The sequence below is a fragment of the Mustela putorius genome, unplaced genomic scaffold (assembly GCF_011764305.1).
Source record: "Mustela putorius furo isolate JIRA1106 unplaced genomic scaffold, ASM1176430v1.1 tig00000242_pilon_pilon_pilon, whole genome shotgun sequence".
NCBI classification, from domain to species: domain Eukaryota; kingdom Metazoa; phylum Chordata; class Mammalia; order Carnivora; family Mustelidae; genus Mustela; species Mustela putorius.
The window spans coordinates 7,199,077-7,222,578 of record NW_025421325.1 but is presented as its reverse complement, the minus strand read 5'-3'; the positions used below and the strand labels follow the sequence as shown (position 1 = coordinate 7,222,578).

The 23,502-nt window shown below is 44.4% G+C and overlaps 1 protein-coding gene across 4 annotated transcripts in view; it reads left to right on the top strand.

The window, feature by feature from the left end:
- Window positions 1-23,502, top strand: part of FHIP1A (FHF complex subunit HOOK interacting protein 1A) — a 235,322-nt gene that overhangs the window by 180,887 nt on the left and 30,933 nt on the right. For all 4 annotated transcript variants that reach the window (XM_004758060.3, XM_013059168.2, XM_004758057.3 and 1 more), the window contains 2 exons: window positions 20,894-21,061; window positions 21,976-22,055. In XM_004758060.3, the coding sequence (XP_004758117.1) occupies window positions 20,894-21,061; window positions 21,976-22,055 (248 nt within the window). The remainder of the gene's footprint in view (window positions 1-20,893; window positions 21,062-21,975; window positions 22,056-23,502) is intronic.

The window sequence follows — 23,502 nt, the reverse complement described above, 5'->3', positions numbered from 1 at the left end:
AGCTGGGGAGGCTGCGATGCTTGAGCTCAGCAGGAGAGCTTGATGCACCTGCTGCCATCTCCAGCTTCTAATATAGCCTCGTGCTCCCTGCCTGATGCCAGAGATCCAGGTGTGACAGAGGAGCTAGGATGGCAGTGGCAGTGGCCTGCACATTTGTTCTGTTTCCTCAGTCACCCCGGATTGAAATAGGAGAGTACCGCGCAAGTGGAGAGGCCAGATGTAGGGATCGTTGTGGTCCGTCAGTGGTGGCAGGTGAGTGAGGTAATTAAAAGGCCCGTCCTGGGGCGCCTGGGTGGCTCAGTGGGTTAAGCCACTGCCTTCGGCTCAGGTCATGATCTCAGGGTCCTGGGATCGAGTCCCGCGTCGGGCTCTCTGCTCAGCAGGGATCCTGCTTCCTCCTCTCTCTCTCTCTGCCTGCCTCTCCATCTACTTGTAATCTCTCTCTGTCAAATAAATAAATAAAATCTTTAAAAAAAAAAAAAAAAAAAAAAAAAAAGGCCCGTCCTGTTAAGGCCCGTCCTGTTGTGGGCCTGCAGCTGTGTGACACACAGCAGCAGTAGTGTCCTGGAATTTGGGCTGAACAAATCCTATCCAGCAGGCCAGCTTCAGACAGCTTCAATTAGTAATTGCTCTATCCATTGAGAGGCAGCCATTAAATAGACCTGGAAGATTTTAGTGGCACTTATAACAGGCTTTGACTTGGAAATCTTTGATTTATTCATTGAAAACTGAAGGTGTGTGCCATCTAATATATTCAGTTAATACATTATATCTGATTAACACACTTTGGGGAAACAGTCTAATTTAACATTTCAAAAAAATGGGTCTTGAGGCCAGAGAGACTTTAGTTTGAGTTCTGGCTCTTTGTTCCTTAACTAGCAATGAGATTGTGGCAAGTACCTTCATCTCTATGTATTACATATGGATAAAACAGTACCTGCCTTAGTGGGCCGTTGGGAAGAATCAGTGAGGCACTGCATTTAAAGTGCCTTTTGTCTTCTGCACTTAGTACTACATGCACATCACGCATTAATTCCACCAGCTGGGTCTCTGAAATGAGACAGCCTTCATGTGACACTGTGTTACTGGACAGGGAATCTGTCCTGGGCTTATTGTTCCTTCACCCATTTTCATCTCATTTCACAGACAGCCAAACTTTTAGATTTACTCTTTCCTTCTTTCTCTAGAATGTGATGTCAACTCAGTTGTACATAGAATTCTTTGCCTGCTTATTCTGAGTCTCGGTGCTAGAGATTCCCGAGTGTAAATGTGCAAAGACAATCACCTAGGAACTTCTTACTCTCAAAGTCCTGAATTGCAGGATCTGATTCAATAGGTAGGGCTGACACTTCTCCTGTTAGCCAGCAACCAGGAGCTGCATGGACCACGCTGGCTGATGGTACTGATCTCAGCCCTTCCGCTGGCACGTTGGCTTCTTAGACTCTTTCACTGGATGAGGATTATGAAGACATGGGTTCCTGTTTTATGTGCCACCTCGAGGGGCTTACCCTGTTTAAGGTAAACCCCATGCTGGCAGCCTGCCAAGACTGTAAGATCAGATGAGGAGGTAGAGAGCAGAGCTTTGGGCAGCGGTGAAACTTCCCCAAACGAGCTAGGCATTCAAAAGGGGATACTGTCTTCTGCCTCCCTCTGGAGCTGTTTTAGCCGCCAAAGCAGATAGCACAAGTCAAAATACTTCCTCATTTACAGACTTAGTAGTCGTAGCATCTAAGGTGAGTAGTGAAAGGACATTGTTGAGTTCTGGCGTGTGGATTCTAAGAATGGCTGCCTGCTCCCTAGTGTGTGCAGTGTTCCATTGTGAGAAATACCTCCCATTGTTCAGGGTGTTGGACAAGTACCATTATGTATACTGTGAAACCAACTCTGTTCTCCTGTGTAATACTGTGAAGATATGTGTACAGTGATATCAGCACCACAAAAATATCTTTCAAATGGTAATGTGGTCAGCTTGGCAGTGGGAAAACGGGCCATATACTGGTGTCATGAATATTACAGTATAATGATACATCATATATGTGTAATACATATCATTACATATGTATTGTAATATGTATGTACATATTACATATGTATATACATATGATATGTATCACACACACACATATATAATATGCATGTAATATAATAATGCATCATCATTGTACTGCTGACTGGGCTCCCCCCACCATGCCCTGGTGCTGTGGGCACAAGGGGAAGTGAGTGCTCCCTATATAACTAGCAGAGATGGGGTTGGCAGATTTTCTTCGTTTCACTGTAACCATTATTACTGTTTTTCACTTCCCATATTTCTGGTTATTAAGTGGAAAGTTGATGCACTCAGGCATTTTAGATCCATTTACAAATAGACTTTTCCCCTCATCAATATATAGAAGAGCCAAAGAGAGTAGATTGTTTATCCCAGAGGCATCCCTTGTGGATCAGCTGTGGAACATAATGAAATGTCGAGTATTTGTTGTGGAAAGCCTCTGAGAACATAGGAATAGATTATAATAGAAGCTATTGGAATGTTCACTTTTCTTTTTTTCTAAAGATAATCTTATAATTAATATCTGAGGTCTAGTGCTAAGTTTCCAGCCTGTGGAACCACTGTCTTTGAACAGTTTGTAGACATGAGGCTCCAGGTAAGCCATATGGTACGCCGAGGCCTAGGCATACAGTGAGGTGAATTTAGGCCCAAATCTTCCATCTTGTTTTGCATGTTTGCGGTGCAAAGAGTGACCTGGCCTTGGGATCCATGGCCCAAAGCCAGTTTCTTGGTGTCCTGGGGGTGTCCCTGTCTTTATAATGCTGTGTCTTTAAAATAATATGCCAAAACCCCAAACCAAACAGGAACACTGGCTGGAGTACACAGACATAAAATAGGGAGCAAAGAGGAAGGCACATCTATTCATTGACATAAACCTATACGTAGTGGTATCTAGGGACTGAGTTCTTTATGAGGGAATTAATTAATTAATTAATTAATCTTCCTTATCCTTTTTTTTTTATCATGTTCAGTTAGGCAGCATTTAGTACATCATTAGTTTTTGATGTAGTGCTCAATGATTCATTAGTTGCAGATAATACCCAGTGCTCATCACAACACGTACACTCCTTAATACCCGTCATCTGGTTACCTTGGCCCCCACCCCTCTCCCTCTGTAACCCTTAGTTTGTTTCCCAGAGTCAGTAGTCTCTCATGGTTTGTCTCCCTCTATGATTTCCCCTTCTTTAGTTTTCCCTCCCTTCCCCTATGGTCTTCTGTGCTATTCCTTATGTTCCACATCTGAGTGAAACCATATGATAATTGATTCTGCCTGCTTGACTTATTTCACTCAACGCTATCTCCTCCAGTCCCATCCATGTTGGTGCAAAAGTTGGGTATCCATCCTTTCTGATGGCTGAGTAATACTCCATTGTATATATGGATCATATCTTCTTTATCCATTTGTCTGTTGAAGGACATCTTGACTCCTTCCACAGTTTGGCGATTGTGAATACTATGAGCACACAGAATTTTGAGCCTACTGTGGCTCACGCTGAAAAGTTAAGAGGTTTTCTGCTCTGTGAGCACCCTTCTGAACCTGCTGCCGAGCTCCACTCAGTGACTCCCAGGCTGGCCTTTTGCCTTTAGTAAGGCTAAATACACGAAGGATTTAACATGGTGTGAACTTCAGAGTCAGGCTGCCAGGGTGAATGCCCCAGCCCTGCCACCTGCCAGCTCTGTGCCCTTGGGGAGCACTTTGACTTCTCTGAGCCAGTTTCCTCTTTTGTAACCTGTGGATGACATAATAGGGCTTCTCTTTACAGGACCTGTGAGGGTTCGATGAGTTGATATTTTACAGTGTTGCTTGGAGAGTTAGTGCTTGGTGTATGTTAATTCTGTTGCTGCTTTTTTAGTTCTTACTAGGTACTTGTTGGAGAATCATAGTTTTAGATCACCAGGTAGCTCTTTCATTACTCTGTAATTTATAAAATTTGGCATATTTCCAGGAGGGAATAGGCAGGGAACCATAGGCATCAAAGTAGTAGAAGAAATAACTCCAAGGCTAGACTGGGCTCTGCCAAGTGAATCTTCTGAATCTTTGAATCTTTTCCCAAGCTAACCTGAACTTCCTCACATCTCCCTCTCCAGAGACTGACAAGTCCAGCCATCTTGGACCACGTACTGTATGTCAAGTAGGAACTAGATTTCCACTTAATCACCTATGCTTATGCCTTTCCTCTCCTTGAAATGCCTTTTCCTTCCATCTATTTTATCTGATTATTTCTCATCCTCCAGGGTCCTGACCACATGGCACTTCCTTCCGGAAGTCTTCCTGATCTAGCCAGTTGTAGGCAGTCACTCTTCACATCTTTAGAATTTCGTTGCTATCACTCACGTGGCACTTAAAGGTTGCATTGTAAGATCATTGTGGGTTTACTCTCCTACTAGGTGAAAAACATCGTGAGAGTAGAGACCATCTATTTATTTATATGTTCATTTATCATACAAATAGTATAGCAGCATATCTACCACACGGCCTAGTCCATATAGGTATTTTCCTATTTTCTGAGTAAGTGAATGTGTGAACTAGATATGGTGACTAGGTAGTGATGTGTGTGTGAAGCAAATGGTAGGGAGAGAGAGGAAAAAGGTAAGGAGAGATCAAGTAGTAGGAGCTGTTGGGGGTCTCATCAGGTTGGTGGACTGATGTTTGGCTGACAGCTGGCACTCGGGTGGCATGGAGTGGGAAAAGACTGAGGTGCTTGAGGGAAGGCATGTTTAGGGTTGGGCAGACATGGCTTTTGCTGAAAGTGAGATACCTATTATTTTTGGCACATGTCCCCAATGGGAATGACCAGATTTGAGACAGATACCGCTGAAACAATATAAAGGAAGATATAGACTTTTCTAGAAAGAAACAGAAGGAAAAGGAATTAAAACATATTACTCAAGAATCAGTGATGGCTCTAAGAGTCATATTTAAAATGTGCTCTCCACATCCAGAATTGACATTGTCCAAAATGAGAGATTGAGAGATATCTATCAAGTTAAAAATAATTAGCAATGTATCATTTTCATGGTTATTTATCAAGACGTTCAACTCTCTGGATAACCATGTGTGATATTTATATTTGTGATAATGTACTTTAATAGAACTAATAGATTTATCTGTACAGTTTTTTTTCTTTGAAGATAGCATTCTGTCTGTCAGAATTTATGAAGTTTATAACTTTGAAATGTGTTAGATTTCAGTTTTATAGAGGAGCTCTATGTGGCGCAAAGATGAGGAACTCCTTTGTTTCCATGTTCTTATCCCTGATGGAGGTGTCAGCCCAATGCTCAGCACCTGGTAGGTATTCTAGAAATGCTTATCAGTAAAGGAATTAGTAATTGTTTAAGCAAATTTCACAGACTGGATGGATTTTGTGAAGCATATCCTTTGTGAAGTTCTTCCCAAATGTAAATGGAGGGATTGAATTGGAGATAGGAACACAGTATGTTATATATGCCCACAGAATATTAGTATTAGACATAATCCCAGAGATTGTCTAGTCCCAACTCCTCCTTTTTCTGATAAAAACATTGAAGAACAATGTTTTGTTCAGGCTCACACAGCTGATTACTGGCCAAGCTTGGACCAAACCCAGAACTGCAGGTCTAGAGGCTTTAGTATTGTCATCTCTTTCCGTTTTCCCTGTTGGAAGTAAATCTTAGTTCCATGATCCCTTCCTTGGCATAAATTAACTCATGAGTTCCCGGTGCAGAATTTAGAAAAAATTCTCTTATGCTTTTGTTAATTGCAAACTAGATTTCTTTGAGAGCAAATCCCCTTTCTCTCAAGGCTCCTATGTAATCAGGGGCTGTTTAGGTACACCCATATTAATTTTTGATGTCCTGCTTGAGTTTCTCCTCTTGGTAAGTCTGCTCTAAAAGGAGAGCTTGCACCATGTAGTGGATCCATGAAGAGGCTCCTGGGTTTAATTTTTTGGTGGCCCTCCTTTAAAAGGAAGAAAGGAACAGTATTTTTAGTTAATCTGCAGATTCTCCCCTAGAACCCTTAATTCATATCCTGAGAGTGAGGTTAGCAGCCCAGCATGCTGTTAGATCACTGTGTACCTCCCGGTGCTGAAAGCAGGGCAGGGTGTTGACTGTGCTGCTGCTTCCCTTTATGAATGGCGGAAGGAGTGTTAGGAAGCGGGTATACTACTATCAACCTGTTTTTTCCAACCAGTACTTGGATTCTCCTTATCATTCATTCAAAACATTGACTCTTCTATAATGGGTCTTCCCATAATAGTTGGGAATTAATCAAGCCCTGCTTTTATTCTTGGGATATTCTCGAGTACTCATTTGGACAATTAACTAATTTAGTAATGGGCAGTATTCTGCTGTCCAGTTGGATAAGTGAAGTTTTTGGAAGCTTTCACATTATTCCTTTGTTTCCTCTAATAGAAGTTTTGTTCGTTTCTCAAGCTCTGCACAATACTTACCCTGTGTGGCAGGTGGCAGAAGATGGCATTGCTCAAGCAGGATAATTTGATGACTGTGTAACACAGGGTGGGGGTCTCAACACTGACTTGCCATGTGACCTGAAGCACTCCTTTACCTCCTGGGCCTGAGTTTGCTTTGGAAGGAATGTGATTGTCAGCCTTATAGGTACAGAGTACTGCTCAGCAAAAAAACCCAAGGTTTTGTTTGTTTGTTTGGTTTTGGTTGGTTGTTTTTGTTTCGTTCTGTTTTGACTTTTGTTACTCCATCAGCTGAAATATCTTAGATGGCATCTTAGCACCTGCATAGTTGTAGGGTCCTTGGGACAAGGATCCTCACCCTGGTGCACATCAGAATCAACAGGGAGGCCTGGTCCCATCCCTGGAGATTCTGGTTTACTTGGGCCCAGATGGCGTGTAAACATGGGTATTTTTTAAAAACTCCCTGGGTGATTCTAACATAGATTCAGGGTTAAGAACAACTGTGATTTGATGTCCTTGAAAATGTGTTTGAATCATTGGATTCCAAATCAAGGTGAACGTTGGAGGTCTGTATTTGAAAACCATTGTTTTCCTTGGCGCCAGAAGTTTTACTGTATTGGGATTGTCTTGAGGTAGTCACTGCATCTAAAAGACTCCATTTTGCAACCCCAGCTGGTGCTGGTGGAGTCCATTTTGGTGTATGACCAAGGTCGGAGGAATGGTACTTTCTGGGATAGCCAGGAGCAGCGAGGGCCAGAAGTTAATGCTTTTGTGAGTGGCAGTTGAATGTATTATTATAATTGTCCTAATCTTAGGTGTTGATTCTATATTGTTGGCAGGTGTCCAGTGACAGTAGGAAAGTTGGTGTTTCACATTACATCTTTTTTTTTTTCCTCTTAAGAGCATTTTTCTCCTTTCTTGTTGGCTCAACAATCAATTTCAGCTCTTTCGATGGTTCCCAGGAGGAAGGTGCTCAGTGAGCTCTTCAGAGAAGCTGTTTTCTGGAGTGAAGTCCTGACCTGTGACTGGGATCAGCTGGCTTCTGAGAAACATCACTGAATGAGTTGGAGGAGGGGTAGAGTGGTCAAAGGGCCGGGGTGGATATAAATCCTCCAAAAGACCATAACTCAACTCTTGTAATGGGAGGTAGTGTCTTTGACCTTAATCAGCCCACATAGTTGATACAACTATTTGCAATTTCAATTTTAATGCAATTCAATTTCAATACAATTTTCAAAGTATTTTCACTCAGTTTTTAGAGGACAGGGGATAAGAATGCCAAGGGAGCATTAGACTTCTTATCTTGGCTTTTCCTGAAAATAGTACAAAGAACATGATGTTTGGCAGCAGGCAGACCTGGTCTCTGGGGAATCTGATCTCTGCCACTTACTGTGTACTTTGGGGGCAAGTTTATGAACCTCATGTTTCTTATCTGTGAAATGAGGACCCTGACCCCTACTTTGCAAGGCCAGATTGAATTATCCCAGATAATGTATATGAGGCACGATAATGAATGGCATAGAGCTGGGACTTTATAAATGGTAGCTATTTCTGGAGCTGCTATTAATAATAGTAATAATGAATGATAATTTACAAATCAACAGTGTTTTTCCTCCTTTGGACATGGCGCCTAAGATATAAGTAACTCATGGCCTGTGTACCCAGTTGTCCTTGGAGGGGGCTGAGACTCAATCAGTTGGGGAGGGATGTTGACAGAGGCTCCAGCTGGGAAATGCGTTCTTGGAATTTTCAACCTCACCTAATCAACGTGTTATCATTTAGTCTCATCACACATTAATCCCTTTAAAATATAGCTGCTCCCTGGAAGAGTTAATTCCACTGAGCATTCATCTTGTGTATAGCTTGCTTGTTTACCTCAGAGAAGATAGAATATAGATCTTTATTTAAACATTGTGGATGCAGTGCCTGGGCGGCTCAGTCGGTTGAGTGTCTGTCTTCGGCTCAGGTCATGAGCCCAGGGTCCTGGGATCGAGCCCTGTGTGGGACACCGTGCTCAGCAGGGAGCCTGCTTCTCCCTCCACCACCCACATGCTCACTCTCTCTCTCAAGAAAATAAATAAGATATGGGACGCCTGGGTGGCTCAGTTGGTTAAGCAGCTGCCTTCGGCTCAGGTCATGATCCCAGCGTCCTGGGATCCAGTCCCACATTGGGCTCCTTGCTCCGCAGGGAGCCTGCTTCTCCCTCTGACTCTGCTTGCCTCTTTGTCTGCCTGTGCTTGCTCTCGCTCTCTCCCTCTGACAAATAGATAAAAATCTTTGGAAAAAAAAAAAAAAGATCTTAAGAAAACAACAACAACGTGGAAAAGGGTTAGGAGGGAAGAAGGGATGGTGTGCATTTGTGGGGATTACTTGAGTGTAAGTCACACCTGGTGCTGTGGGGCGGTGTGGCCTTGGGACGCACTCTGCATTGGCCGGACCCTCTGGGGGCTGAGGAGAGGAGATGCCAGGATGGGGTTGGAGGGGGGGTTGTATTTCATGTTGCTGAGGGCCCAAAACACAGCAGCCATCAATGTTGAGTTGCTGTCCCAAGTTCCCTATTAGGACGGCCTGTGTGATTCCTATGTTTGTTTTGGGAACAATGTTGTCATTTGCCATAGGTTGGCCATGTCTGGAGTGACAGTGCCATTTCACCTAAGCACTGGCCTTGGAGTCTAAAGCATTTACAGGAATCAGTGGAAACTGCACTTGCATAGCTAAGGTTATACAGTCTCAGAAAAGTCTGTCTGGTCTAACTGAGGTGTCGGGCTTTCTTCCCCTTCTGAGTTCTGATAAGCTGAGAACTACAAACAAGGGAGACAGAAGGTCAGTGTAGGGCCTTTGTTATCAATACAACTGATGCTGGAGCATAGGGTTTACACTTGTGGGTTAGATTGCCTAATATTGGGGCGCCAGGGTGGCTCAGTTGATTGAGCATCCCACTCTTGGTTTCGGCTCAGGCAGTGATCTCAGATCGAACCCTGCCTCGAGCTTGGTCTGCTGTGGGCTTGGAGCTCACATGATGTTCTCTCTTCCCCTCCCCCTACCTCTCCTGCGTGTGCTTTTTCTCTAAAATAAATAAATAAATCCTTAAAAAGAAAGGAAAAACAAAAAACAAAAGATTGCCAATATCGACCCCCCATAGAAGCTGTGGGGGAAGGAGTGGAGAAGAATGTGTACTTCCTGCTGGCTGTCTGGCTCCCTGACAAAGAGAGAGAGGAAGGGACAGGCACCTCCAAATGACAAGCTGCTACTCCTCTCCCGGGGGAGGCGTTAATGGGGGTGGGCAGAGAGGCCAGAAGGACTCTGCTGGGTGATCCTGCATGTGGGAAGAAACACTCAGACCAGTTTTTTCTACCAGGTTGACAGAAGTAAGACCTTTCTAAATTCTAGAGATTTGCAAGTGGTAATTCATATCACAAAAAAATGAAGAGGAGTGGTTTAGATGGCATTGCCGTGTTGAAGAGCCCATAATGGGTGCCTGTTGCTTGCAGAAGAGAAGCCAGACTCCCTTCCTCCTCTCTGGAAACCTGTCGTCGTTGTCTGTCCCTGTCTTGCATGTTAACCTTCCTTGCCCTGAGGTGTTCACGTGCAGATGTGAGGTCAGAGTAGTGCCTTTCGTGGCCTCTGTTCTTGTTACCGGTTCCTGCTGGATCATTCTTCCTACGTTCTGTCTGTGCAGAATAGACTCGTCTGTTATGTCCTGGGACAGTCCCCATATTGGGCTCAAGCCCTGCCCCATCGCACACACCTGCCTCTCTCAGCTCTGGCTCCGAAGTTCGGCTGGCTGGCCCCGCTCAGCCTCCCACCGGGTTCGCCACGTGAGTCTCAGCAGCCAGCTCCTGAAAGTGCCACAAGGGACAGGATGCTTCTTGTACTTCTTTTATGTGTCCCCAGATGCTGGTTTACTGTACACATGAAAAGCACTCTGTAGATATGCGGTCCGTTAAATAAATGTATCAAAAGGACGTGGCTTGCACCCTCATCACTATGTTAGAATAGGGTTATGCGGGCTTGGCTGGGAGATAAGATTACCAAGGCAAAGGACAGAAATTAGCTCTTGTCTCATGTCACTGATATGAAATCAAAGAATCTCATGGTTTTGGAATGGAGAGGGTAAGATCATCTGGTTCAGTGCCATCATTTCACAGCTGAGCATACTAATGCTCATGATTTGAAAAGAAATATTCAGAGACTGCGAGCTTCCTGTTTGGGAGAGGAAGAGAGGCTATGAAATAGGTGGTATTTTCATTGCCTTCGCATCAGATTATCCCCAGAAGGCTTACGTGGTGGCTTTGTATTTACATTAGGGAGTCCTCTAAGTGTTCCAAAGTGCTTTTCTATTATCTCATAGCGCCTTACCTTATGCTCCCACTAATATCTGTGGAGGAAGGCGCTTTGCACAGAAGCTCTCACCCCATCTCGTCATTGGCCTTCTTCATCGACATATGCAAATTTGCTCTGCTGGATTACATCGCAGGTTAGGGGAACCTTCTTGCTTTACAGCGGGAGCAGAGAAGATGCCAAAAGATTGCTTGACTTGCCCAAGGTCACCGGACTCCAAGGATTAAAATGCAAGTGTTGGACATTCCCACTGCGGTCTGTTTTCTGCTACCCCCTGCTGCCTTTTGCATCCTTAAATTAATATCTGTAGACTTTGAGAATCCTGGTTTAGAAGAGAAGCTCATTTTCGATTCCTTTATTAGCTGAGTGAAAGAACAGCTAACACCAGTACTTAACCACCCAGAGTAGACTAAGCTCAGCGCGAGGACAGCCGGGGTGAGTGCGGAGAGAGGACGCTGCCCTTTGCCCATGTGGCACGGAAAGCAGGAGTGGATACTACAGGAGGACAGGCCAGCCAGCCCGCTCTCAGCATCTCCGAGGTCCCAGGCAGATTTTCCCAGTGCAGATTCACTATTTACTATATGTTGTAGAGACCCCAAGACATCAGTAGTAATATTCAACTACTTTATAAAAATGTCAAACAAAATAATCACAGTGTTTTGGTTTTTTCTACCAGTGTTTCTATGAAATTGTGAATATTTTAGATTTTTAATTTAAAAATACCAGATTTTAGTGTTGACTCTTATTCGTTTATTGGTTAACAGAAAAATTAACAGATAAGTATCTATATACATTTTAAACAGTTTTCAGACACTGAGTCTTGTCATAGTAATGAGTCACAATTTTGGTTTGATAGGTTGCAATTAAAAAACAATAAAATAGAAAATATCAGAATGCCTTGTACTTAGTAACGGTAAATATCATATATTATTGTAAAACATCATTCTTATGATGGGTCCTGGTTAAGAAATTTTTGAAAAATGCTGTACTTATGTTTGGGAGGATTATTTGGGGAATGGGCTATGACATTAGTCTCGACACTACATTTCAGCCTGATCGTGGGCTGCCAATTGGTCTTCTCCTGATATAAAACCTTCATTATTAATTCATTCACTCAAGAAATACATTTTGAACATCCAGTATATATGAGGCACTATTCTAAATGCCAGCATGAGATTGCTATAGCAATTTACTTACAAAGAAGAGAGACCACTATATCAGTTCGCATAAGGTTTAACAAAAACAGAAAACTCCCTTAATGTGACAGAAAACTTCCTTTAGTAGTCCTTTTTTTATTCCATACACCAGTTCTTTTCACACCTTACTAGCCAAGACAGGTACAGCCAGACCTAGATGTAAAGGTCGGAGGGAACTGTAGTTTTTTAGCTAGAAAGTTAAGGCTCATTCCCAAGGAAGAGAGGGAGACTGAATATTGGAGGTTGGGAGGAGGAGCAATTAGAAGTGCCTGCCACAAACCTCCAGGTTTCTTATATGTTAACAAAATTCTGTTTCTGTGGATGGGAACCTGTAACTTTCTGTTATTCTTCTGTAGAAAAGCATAGTCTGGGCAGCTGTACAGCTGTACTTGCTGTGTACTGCACAAGTATGCCCTGCTAAGGGGGCAAAGAGGGGAGATGGAGTTGGAAGAAGAAGCCACAAGTTAGGAGCCCAAACTGTATTCATTTTCTCAAGGCGTGCGCGCGCGCGCGCGCGCGCACACACACACACACACACACACACACCCAGCTTTTTAGAATCTGAATCAGCTGCAAGATACTGTAAACCTTCCTCCTCTCCGACCTCTCTGTGGTACTTCATGTCACTTTTCCTCCAGGGTAGGAAAGGAGAATTAGGGTTATAAATTAAGCTTGCATTTACTTTTGATTTGAAATGGGAAATTAGATTTCTTTCTTTCTTTCTTTTGAGCTTCAACAAGTGCACGAGGGAGATAATGCTGTACCAGGGGATCCAGGGCTTAAGCATCAGAATTATGGAAAGATAGGAAGGGTCCCACCCTGCTGGCGCAGAGAACTACACAAAGTAGCTCGCACAAAGCCCCGCCTTATCTGAGACAGCCAGGTGGTATCGGTTCTTGGAAGCCATTGTGGAGAGGGGAGGGGGGTCTGGTTTGAAAGTTGGTATGAATCTTCTGTTCTTTCCCTGCCCACTCTTCGGAGCATATGAAACATTTATCAGCAACAAATGCCCTGCAAATGTTTCTCCAAGTTATCACAAGAAAACTGAAAAAAAAGGCAAACAGAAAGGAGGTTCACCAGCTACGTATTTTCCATTCTTGGCCTAGTTTTCTTTTGCCTCACACTAACTTTTTTGCTCTCCCCACAACCCCCAGCCATGTTGAGGTCTGACTTGCATTTCAGGTGAGGTAGACACAGAATCACTCTGATGGGGTGCGTGCCCCTGTGTGCCTTACCTTGTGACTGTCCAGTGCCAGGTGATGAGCATGCTGGGGATAACAGAGAAAAAGGACCAGACAGACTAGAATGATTGAATTGATTTGGGCAGACACCTGTGCATTTTCTCAATCTTCCATTGTGCTGAAGACTTTCCATCTCATGGAAACCAAGCCAGGAGTGAAATCTGTCTTTTGTCATCAGGGCTTGCCTTTGTTATAGTCTTTAGTGTCTAGGAAAATTGGTCTGGGTAGAAAACTCCAGTCCAAATAATACCTTTAACCCAGCAGGCAGACTGAATGAGGAGGGAGGTGGTAAGCCTTAGAATGGTTCTCAAATACTTGATCCTAAAGAAGCTGCTGGTTGAGACTCGGGCCCATGAACCATATCCCATCTGCTGTTGGGTTTTAAAGTCAGTCTCATCAGAATTCACAATAGGAGTGTCTTCTTAATCAGGAAGAGAAATTAGGAGGAAAACCAAGGAAGCTTTTCTTTTTTCCCCAAAGGATCACTTTTCAAGGTTGCTGTAATTCAAGAGCATGGCATGAGTTGGGCTCTGTATTTTCAATGAAATGTTATTTGAGATAAAAGGAAAATATTCTCTCCTTTTCACGTGACAAGTCAAGTGAATCTAACCATCTTGCTAATGAAGGCCTCCCCAACGTGAACTGTAAAAACAGTGTTTTTATTAGTAACAGGACTGCTGATATCCATCTCAGCACATTTATTGATTACCCTCTGAGTCCCCGCCCTTGTATCAGGTGCTCTGAGAATTCACCCTGTAGGTCAGACACGGTCGTTTCTTTCTTTTTTTTTTTTTTAAAGATTTTTTTATTTTTTATTTATTTGACAGAAATCACAAGTAGACGGAGAGGCAGGCAGAGAGAGAGAGGGAAGCAGGCTCCCCGCTGAGCAGAGAGCCCCATGCGGGACTCGATCCCAGGACCCTGAGACCACGACCCGAGCCGAAGGCAGTGGCCCAACCCACTGAGCCACCCAGGCGCCCCGACACGGTCATTTCTGCAGTACGCGTGCAATCCTAAAGTTCCGGAGAATGCATTAGGAAAACCAGGAAAGGAAATGGACTTAGCCTAGAGGGCAGGAAGCTGAGGGTTTAACAAGACTCCCAGAATAGGAAGCATAGTCGAGTTTGGGGAGGTGGCATTTTCCTATCACCCCCTCTTTGCATGAGCCCAGGGTGAGGCATACTGCAAACTGTAGGGTTGGAATCTCCGTTTACCATGAGGAATGCTTTCTGGCTGGAAAGACCTGAGCTGTGCTGCCAAAGGAGACGGTGGGTCCATCTGGGTCCAGAAGAAGGGAGAGTGGATCTCTGTGTGTTGGCTACCAGAAGCATAGCCCCTCTCTTTCTGAGTCCCCTGCTCCAGCCTTCCTTGGGCTCTGGCAGCATACCATAAGACCCTTTCATTCAGGAAGCATCCTTGTGCTCAGGTGACCTCCATTCTCCTGAGGTTGTGCGGGCTCCCGCTGGAGCAATATGCTGGGAAGAGTCCTTCTTTACACAGGAGGTGTTCAGAGACTGCCCAGGGCCAGAGATGTGTTTTTTATGGTTGTTCATACTGCAACCGAGAAGCATCTTTCAGAAACAACTAGGAAAGAGCCGAGGGATGGATGGAGGCCAGAGGCCACGGGGGGGAGAAGCCTTGGATCTTTGCTTCTGAGCGGAAACGCCCCAAGGTTTCTCTGTTAATTCTGACCTTTGAATCAAACTCTGAAATAGTCCAAAATGCATGTTTTATGTGATCTTTGGAGTATTTCAGTAGCTAAATTCCATCCCATGAGGTTCAAATGTAACAGCTCCTGGGTTGACTTACACTCTGGTAAGTTCTATTATAAGGAAGTAGTAGGGTACAAATTATGAACACATAGCACAGGAAGGGAAGCTTTAGAAATGATTTGCTGACTGTTCCTTGGAGAGGTTTATGATAGGCAAGAGAAAGTGTACTATATTTAATGAATTAACTCATAAATATGAAATTGATTTAATTATTACATCTAATGTATTACAGGTACCTTGAAGAAGGAGTAAAGGGGAGACACTGGCTTTATTTTTAACATTTTTCCTTGAGATGTGTTGCTGATGTCACTGTGGCTGTCATTTTAATTTCTCCTTCCTTAAGTATTTTAGGAATAAGTAGCCAAACTCATTGACTTTGGGCTTCCCCTTTGATTAACTCCCCAGCCCGCCTGTGGCAGAGTCAGCAACAGGCGTGGCCTAGAGGTCAAGGAGTAGAAGGGAGGAAGAAGGGATGGGGGGGTGGCGGCTGACTCATCCACTGCAGGCTCTTTGCAGACTTGGAATAACTGAGCGTCTTCCATCCTGAATTTTTGGCTGAAAAAGTGGGGCTGCTTGCTGAGAACCAGGGTGTCTGTCTTCCCTTCCATACTTCCATGCTCTTTGTGCTCTGTATTCTTGGAGGGAGGAAGTTGGCTGTGGCCCACACACTGAGCCAATGCCCTCAGCTGCCCTCGGGTGAACGAATCCTGTGCACGGCCACCAGCTCGTCTGGCAGCAACAGGAAGGTCTTAGCCTGTGTTCCCTATGGAGGTCCCTTTGAGCCTGTTCCACGCGATCCAGCCTCCTCATTCCTTTCCTCTCTGCTGCTTTCGGTGGGCAGGGTTCAGCTATGTCTCACCGTTTCCTCCCCCTCCAGCGAGATCAGCTGAGTCTGAGGGCTCGCTGATGATCTGGGCGAGCCCCTGGTTAGCAAGTTTTCTCCCGTATGTTGAAGGAAATGGCAAGGAAAGGTGGCTTCTAACTTGGAGAGGATGCAACAGTCACCTGACCCCACTCCCTGCCACCTGCCTAAGTGACAGATGGTAGAACCCATCTGTTTGTTCCAATGTGACTGGATCACAAAAAAAACAATTAGCAGGTGGGAAATTTGTTTTTCAGGACACACACATAAACCTGCCATTACAGAGAGGACTCTAGTGCTAATTTAGATGCAAATGGAATTGCCCAACTAGAGCTGATTACAGAAAGGTCAGAATGTCTGTATGCTCAATTTCACTCCTACGCTAGGCATTAAGTTAAAGTGCCGCCACGATGGTGGCCGATGGTGGCCGTGTTGGCTGGGCTTGGGGCTGGCCTTCCTTTCAGAGAGTTTTGAATTACAGAAGCAGAAGGTGACCCACGGTATCAACTCCTCCCTTCCCACCTATCCCCTTTTAAAGGAGAACAAGCTCTATTTTGTCCCTTTTCTGGAGAAGCTTGGGATACTGATTAAAACAAGCAAGCAAAATATGTGCGTGGTTGGAGCTTTTAGGCTAAAATAGAAAGGAGTAGATGGACAGTGAATTCAGTTGCTGTCCTTTTGGGAGTGCTGATCCCACCTGTACATAGAAGCACTGCTTCTGGACTCAGACCACGCTGGGTCAGAGCCTGGAGTGAGGGACTGGTGACGGGAACAGGGGTGAGGGGATGGCCGAAAGGCTGGTGGGTTGGTTTGTTTGTTTGGTGCCTTGTACTCTAGTGCTTTTTAGATGTCTCTGACTGTAACGCATGGCCCCAAATTTATTCATTTGAGTGTGTGTGTGTGTCTATATTTTTTACTGACTAGATAACAAAGGCCATGCATATGTAATATATTGCATTATATCTAATTTGAACAAAATAGACAGACAGAAGTTTCCCAAAACAGTACCTACTCCGTGCAGCATACCCTAATATTTATGGTTTGAATCTGGTCTCCGTGATGAGTGAACCAATACATCGATTTCACTTTCCACTTTCGGATCTCAGACTCTAGTTTGAAAACACCAGTTTAAGGGGCTGATGAAGACACTCAGTGTGGTGGGGGACCTGGGTGAGGGCTAGTGGAGGGTAGAGAAAGTGGGTGAAGAAAGGGATTGATTTCAAAGGATCCACTTAACTCGGCTTGGTCCAAGTAAGATTATGTCCCTGAGTCAGGGCTCAGGTTCCATTCTAGAACTGGGGTTAGAAAGTTGCACGCAGAAGGGTGCCTCGGCAGACACATTGTTTAGGTTCATGCTTGTGCTTTATCTTGTCAAGGATAAATATTTGTTTGTGGACAGAGTTTTCCTTAGGTTATTCCTGTCATTATGGTCTGCCTTTAGTCAGAATTAACATTCCTAGGCTGGAGTATCCTTAAATTTTCTTGTGTCTTATATGGTAGTAAGGCAGAACCTCATTTCCTAATTCTTCTAGTATTTCTACCTAGATTTGTAGCCACCTGAAATTCCTTACAGAACAAGAGAAATGGATACTGACTGTCCTCTGTAAGGCAGAAGGTCTTAAGTACATCAACAACTGATTGTCCTTCGTAGTTGGACCATGAAGAGGATCCTTCTGTCCCCTTGGGCTAATTCTTCCTTTTCAGGGGCATGAGTGGCAACTTTGGTTTTGCATTCCAGGCAGCAGAGCTGCTGTCCCCTGGTGGTTCAGCGTTAGCTTTCCAGTGATCATACTTAGGCTCTGGTCTCATCCTCCTTAAGGAGCATGTCTATTTGGGGGATTAGAGGAAGATTCTGCAAAGTAAGATAATGGGGCAGGAAAAGATTTTCTGGGATAAAAGTCTTCTGAGGGCTCCTTGAATATGGAGGAGGGAAGAGACAGAAAGAGAAGGGAACCAGATTTTCTTGGCTTGGGTATTAGTTTAAGGTGAGGGTGACCTCGATTTACAAAGAGGTTGCAACTTGATGCTTAATAAAATTGGGTTTTGGCATTTATACCATGTTATGTAAATGTCAGCCCTCCAAGTGTTTTTCTTAAATCCTCTTAGCTCATAAATGACAGCTTTGATTGCTAAAAATAATAATAATAATAAAATCTTTCATTTATGCAGCCTAAGAGTAGTAAACAATAGATGCTTAATGCCCTGCTTTCATGTCAGCCCCCAAAGACCGAGACTTCTATTCTAAAGGGTTTATTGCTGTGCTTTTGAGCTTATTAAGGTCATGTGTAACTTAAGGGGGGGGAAAGCTGGTGGTGCATTGTTGGTGCAAAGACTGCTCCTGGAATTCTGCAGGATTTATCAGCGCCGCAGCTCAGTAAGTAAGGTTGAAATGCACTATCTCAGAAACTGCATGCATGCAGTTCAAAAAGTGCTACTTTTTTCCCTAGCCATTTAATTATTAGGGAATCGGACTTCTGCCTACATGACTTTAGATTCAGTTTCGGCTAAAGGACCCCGAGACTGCGGCAGCAGAACAGGTGCGAGCTAACGGAGCTGCGTGTTTGGTGGTGGTGTGGGTCGTTTCCCCTTTAGCTATATTTGGTGACATCCATTATTCTGTAGGTGTTTAGAAAAAAAATGCCCCCCCCCTTTCAGGGGCCCTCAGAGCAGAGGGCCAGAGAGGAGAGATGAATTAAAAAATTGAGCTCAGTTCCGGCAAATGTAAATCACTAGGACCTCAGGGGCTATCATTTATTCAGGAAATGTTATAGGCAGTCCCTTCACTTGCCAAACTCTGTACATTGCACTGGAGTAATACACAAGCCACAGCGTGCATCCCAGGACAGCATTAAGAGTGCCATGAGTCTCGGACCAGAGAAGACCAAGAAACACAGGGACGGAAGCAGTGGGTTTCAGGAGCAGGGGCAGCTCCTGAGCAACACTTTTCTCAGAAGGTAATTTATTTGCCAGGTGGTTGAGGTTTACGTTTCCTTTGTTTTATCTGGGCCACAGAGAGCCCTGTAAAGTTGGCCAGATGACACAGTGGTGTGTTGAATGTTTTGAGGGCTCGCGGCATGGGTGCTGAGCTGGAGGGGCAGAGTGTTTGCCCTCTGATATGTGCATGCTCAGGCCGCTCACTGTCCGCCCCAAGAGGGTGAGTTCACCTGTACTGTGTCAGCGTGCCTGACTTAGCGTAAAGAAGATAGACAACACTGATATGGTCGTATCTTATCCATCTGGACTCCTCTGTCTGGAACATCCCTAAGGCTCAAGAAAATTTATTTTATTTTTATTTTTTAAAAAGATTTTATTTATTTATCTGAGATAGAGCAAGAGTGAGAGAGCCAAGAAGGGGGAACCGCAGGCAGAGAGAGAAGCAGCTCTCCATCAAGCAGGGAGCCTGACGTGGGGCTCGATCCCAGGACTCTGGGACCTTGACCTGAGCCTAAGGCATCTTCTCAACAGACTGAGACACCCAGGTGCCCCGCCCCCCTGCAAGAAAATTTATAAAAATAATTTAAGCCTTTATGTACGCATACACCTGCATGGGGCCTATCTATACTTATAGAGCAGAGAGAGATCTGATTTCTAAGCTGCTTTGTGGCTTCTGAAGGCAGAACATTCCAAAGGGAAGAGGAGTGTGTTATAAAAGAAATGACCAGTCCCAGTATGATAATATGACAGTTCACACTTCGAAAGGAAGGAAGAAAGAAGTGAATAACTGGAAAAGAGAAGATGTAATCATTCAAGAAGCCTCGCTTTCTGTTTCACTTAACATCAAGTGATCAAGGGTGTTAGACTCAGGACTGGGGAGATTTCTAAGATTTCGAGGGCAGAGTGGTGGAGTCTGAGATTTGCAGCTGTTGCCTTGGTGATTTTCATGCCTCCCAGGGTGGGTAATTCTCTACAGACAGTAAGGCAGCAGATGACCCCTGTTCATGAAGAGGTGTGGAACTTTGCTTTTGGGAAGCTAAAGAATAGGGGCGCCTGGGGGGCTCAGTCGTTAGGTTCTGCCTTCACTCAGGTCATGATCCCAGGGTCCCGGGATCGAGCCCTGTATGGAGCTCCCTGCTCACCGGGAAGCCTGCTTCTCCCTCTCCCACTCCCCCTGCTTGTGTCCCCTCTCTCGCTGTGTCTTTCTCTGTCAAATAAATAAATAAAATCTTAAAAAAAAAAAAAGTAAGAAGAAGAAGACAGAGAATTGCATATGAGCTCTGAAAATACTCCCTATCAAAATGTTGAAAATCCAAAGGCTTTGAGTACCAAATCCTTGGCACTTTGAAAACTTGACTGTTCAGAGTCTTCTCTTCCCTGCAACACTCACATTCTACTGCAAGGAAATTCACACCATGTAGACAGTACTCGTTTGTGTTATTTAAAAAAAAAAAAAAAGTCAGTTACTTTAGAAGTAACACTTTATGTATGTTATTCAGTTATACAAATTTGACTTGCAACATTCCAGAAACCTATCTAGACATCTGCGGAACTCTGCGTCTGTCCCTCTTAGTTCCCACTGATGATGTTATTTCGCTTATGAGATTCTATGTCTACACCCATCTTCCTGGACAGAAAATGTGTCCTTACATTTTCTAGCTCCTGGTATATAGCAGGGTCTAATAAATATTTATTGGATGACTACTAACGAAACAGTTACACTGGGCGTTCTAATTAATTCTTTACCGACCACGCAGATACTTTCTATGATCTCTTTTTTCCCCTTTGTGGTTCCACACTAAAATCTTTATGGTATTTGAACTGCATTTGATGATTAGAGTTGTCAGAACACTTGAATTGCTTTTTTATGTCTTTGCTTCTCCCTTACTGAATTGAAGGGCGGAAGCAGCATGAGGTGTCGTGGAATGTGAATAGGTTATAGGCTTCAGATGCGGCTCTGAAGCGGGTTCTGGTGGATGGTGTGTCCTTGCCTTGATGGGGTCACTGCGGTGAGGCCAGGGGCCTTTGGGGAAACATGGATCACAGCATCGAGAGGACGCTCACTTGTGCTCATTCTGTCGTTGGTCCCAGGTGACTGTGGAGGAGGTCATGACCACAACTGCATATCTGGACCTTTTCCTGCGTAGTATCTCCGAGCCAGCGCTACTCGAAATCTTCCTCCGTTTTATCCTTTTGCACCAGCATGAGAATGTCCACATCCTAGATACCCTCACCAGCCGAATCAACACCCCATTTCGGGTAAGGAGAGCCCCAGAGGAATGGACTTTATAACTCAGAACAAATTTCAGGAGAGTTTGTTTTGGGAATAAATGAGGAATATTATTTTTTCTATTCTTGTAGCTCTTACTATTATGACAACCATTCTGAATTCCACCAACCAGGTTTTAAGTCCATCCTGCCTAGCAGACAGACTAGACTAGCACTTTCTCACTGGGGCAAAAAATTACTTAAGTGGTCTGATGGAATGATAAAAAGCTTACTCCCAAAAGGGTACAATCAGTTTATAATAAACCTTTGGGTATCCTCCCTGTTTGCCGTTTATCTTTCCTTTTCGGAAATTAGAGAGTGAATGAATTCTTGTTTTTGACTGAGCTTCTTAGAAAAGTGTATCATCATAGCCTCAGCACTATTGGAAATGGAACCAAGGAGAATGTATGCCCCAAACCCAAGAGATAAGCCAAGAGGAGCTGAGGCGTGAGCTAAGAACTCTAGAGGGGGTGCTGGTCAGGGCATTTGCAATTTTCTGGTAGCTCTGTCTTGTAAATAACCAGCACCATATTTGAAGATAACTTGGGAAAACAAGTGCCAAGCAGGAGATCATGTGTGTGAGTGTGTCCGTGTGTGTATTGGAGAGTGGTAGGGACTTGCTTATGTGGATCTGTAAAAGTCGGAAATAAGAGCAAACGCATTTCGGAGGAGGGTAACTCTGTGTAATGGCATAATTCTAGGCATAGGCTTTCTAATCAAATCCTATAGGAGAACGAAAAGCCTTCACACACCTTCTTCACACACACACAACAGGAGCATGTTTTTATCAAAGCTGCTAAAAAAGGAGGCCATTTTATTTTGTAATTCTGATTTATTTTCCATCTGTGGGGAGTAGAGCTATCCTTCCAATATATGAAATGGAATGTGTGTTTATTGCTTCCCAGCTCTGTGTGGTGTCCCTGGCATTATTTAGAACTCTTATCGGTTTACATTGCGAAGATGTGATGTTACAACTAGTTCTAAGGTGAGTTGCCATCTTTTGTTCTCTCTAAAGGAAAACTCAAGTCTATACTAGTGCTATTATATTTGGGGGGGGGGTGGTTAATAGAAGCTAAATAGGGGCCATGCTTCTAAGGAAAAATTTTACCAAGGATATGAGTCTAATTTCTCTGTTTTATTTCCCAAAGTTAATTTTAGTTTTACTAACAAGAGTTTTTAGGGGGCTAAGTACATTGTATTATAATATATCCTCCTGGAAATAATAGGCTCTTTAGAAATCTACAGACTCTGAAAACTCCTCTGGTCTGCGGCTGAATGACCTTCTCCCGAAGTACATTTCTGGGGGCGTGTGGTATAGGAAATGACTTTCCCAAATATGAAATGTTCTTGATATATAATTTCTATGACTCTTGCTTTCCTAATGGTACATTGACAACATGCACTCTCTGACCTCAGAGGATGTTTCAATTAAATTCGGTAAATATTTAATGAGTACTTCCTGGGTACAAGTCAGAAGAGAGTAGGGCATGGGGTAGACAGATTGGAAAGGACTTCTAAACAAGGTAGAAAAAGCATGACCTCCAGAAGTACAGGTGAGAAACGTGTCGGCAAACAGCTGTTATTTGAGGAGAGGTGTCAGGAAGCAACGTGGACGGCTATTAGGATGACACCCATCTGGTTGTTAGGCAGGGGGCCTCAGGAACACGGAATCCTGCCTTGGCCTAGCTCTGCCTCTCCTTCTGGGGTCCCGCAGGGAAGCATCTGCTTTGGTAAAGGAAGAGAGGAAGAGTTGGTGGGGTGCGTGCCTCCTACCTCTCTGTCTGGTGGTGTGGAAGCAAAAAGGGAAAAAGCCAACCAGGGCTGCCTACCACACCCTTCTCCCCCCTCCCCATTTTAATGGATGTTCTGACCCTTCCTTTGACCCCTCCTTGGGAAAGAGGGCAGAAGAAGCCTGGGGCAGGGGAAAGGGAGAAGACTTGGACTGGCCCCTGGTTGCCATTGAGCTTTTGACATCACACTGAGGAGATGGCATTCCAAGCGAAAGTGACGACGTCTCCGGCATGCTAGCCGTGGAAAGGTAGGGGGATGGCAAGGTGATGGTGGGGCAGGAGCACAGGCCGCACCCAGGAACATGTCAGAAATGCAGGTGCTTGGCCTTGTCCCAGGTGTGCCAACTCGAACTCTGGGGGTGGGTGGGACCCAGCGAGCTGTGGTTTAACGCACTCTGCAGGGGATTCAGCTGCGCCGCCAATTCTGAGAACCACTGGTTGAAGGAGGGAACAGTGCTGCTCGAGCCTTCTACAAATGGACTGGTTAGAAAAGCCAGGCTGGGCAAGGTGGTGGCGGATCCTGGTGGAGCCTTACAGAGTTGCCATTTGATGGGAGAGCATCTCTCCTTCATTTTGTCACTGTAAACAGAGTCTTAGGCGTTTAGAGGAGGTCATAGTAACTGATCTTAAGGCATTGGCAAA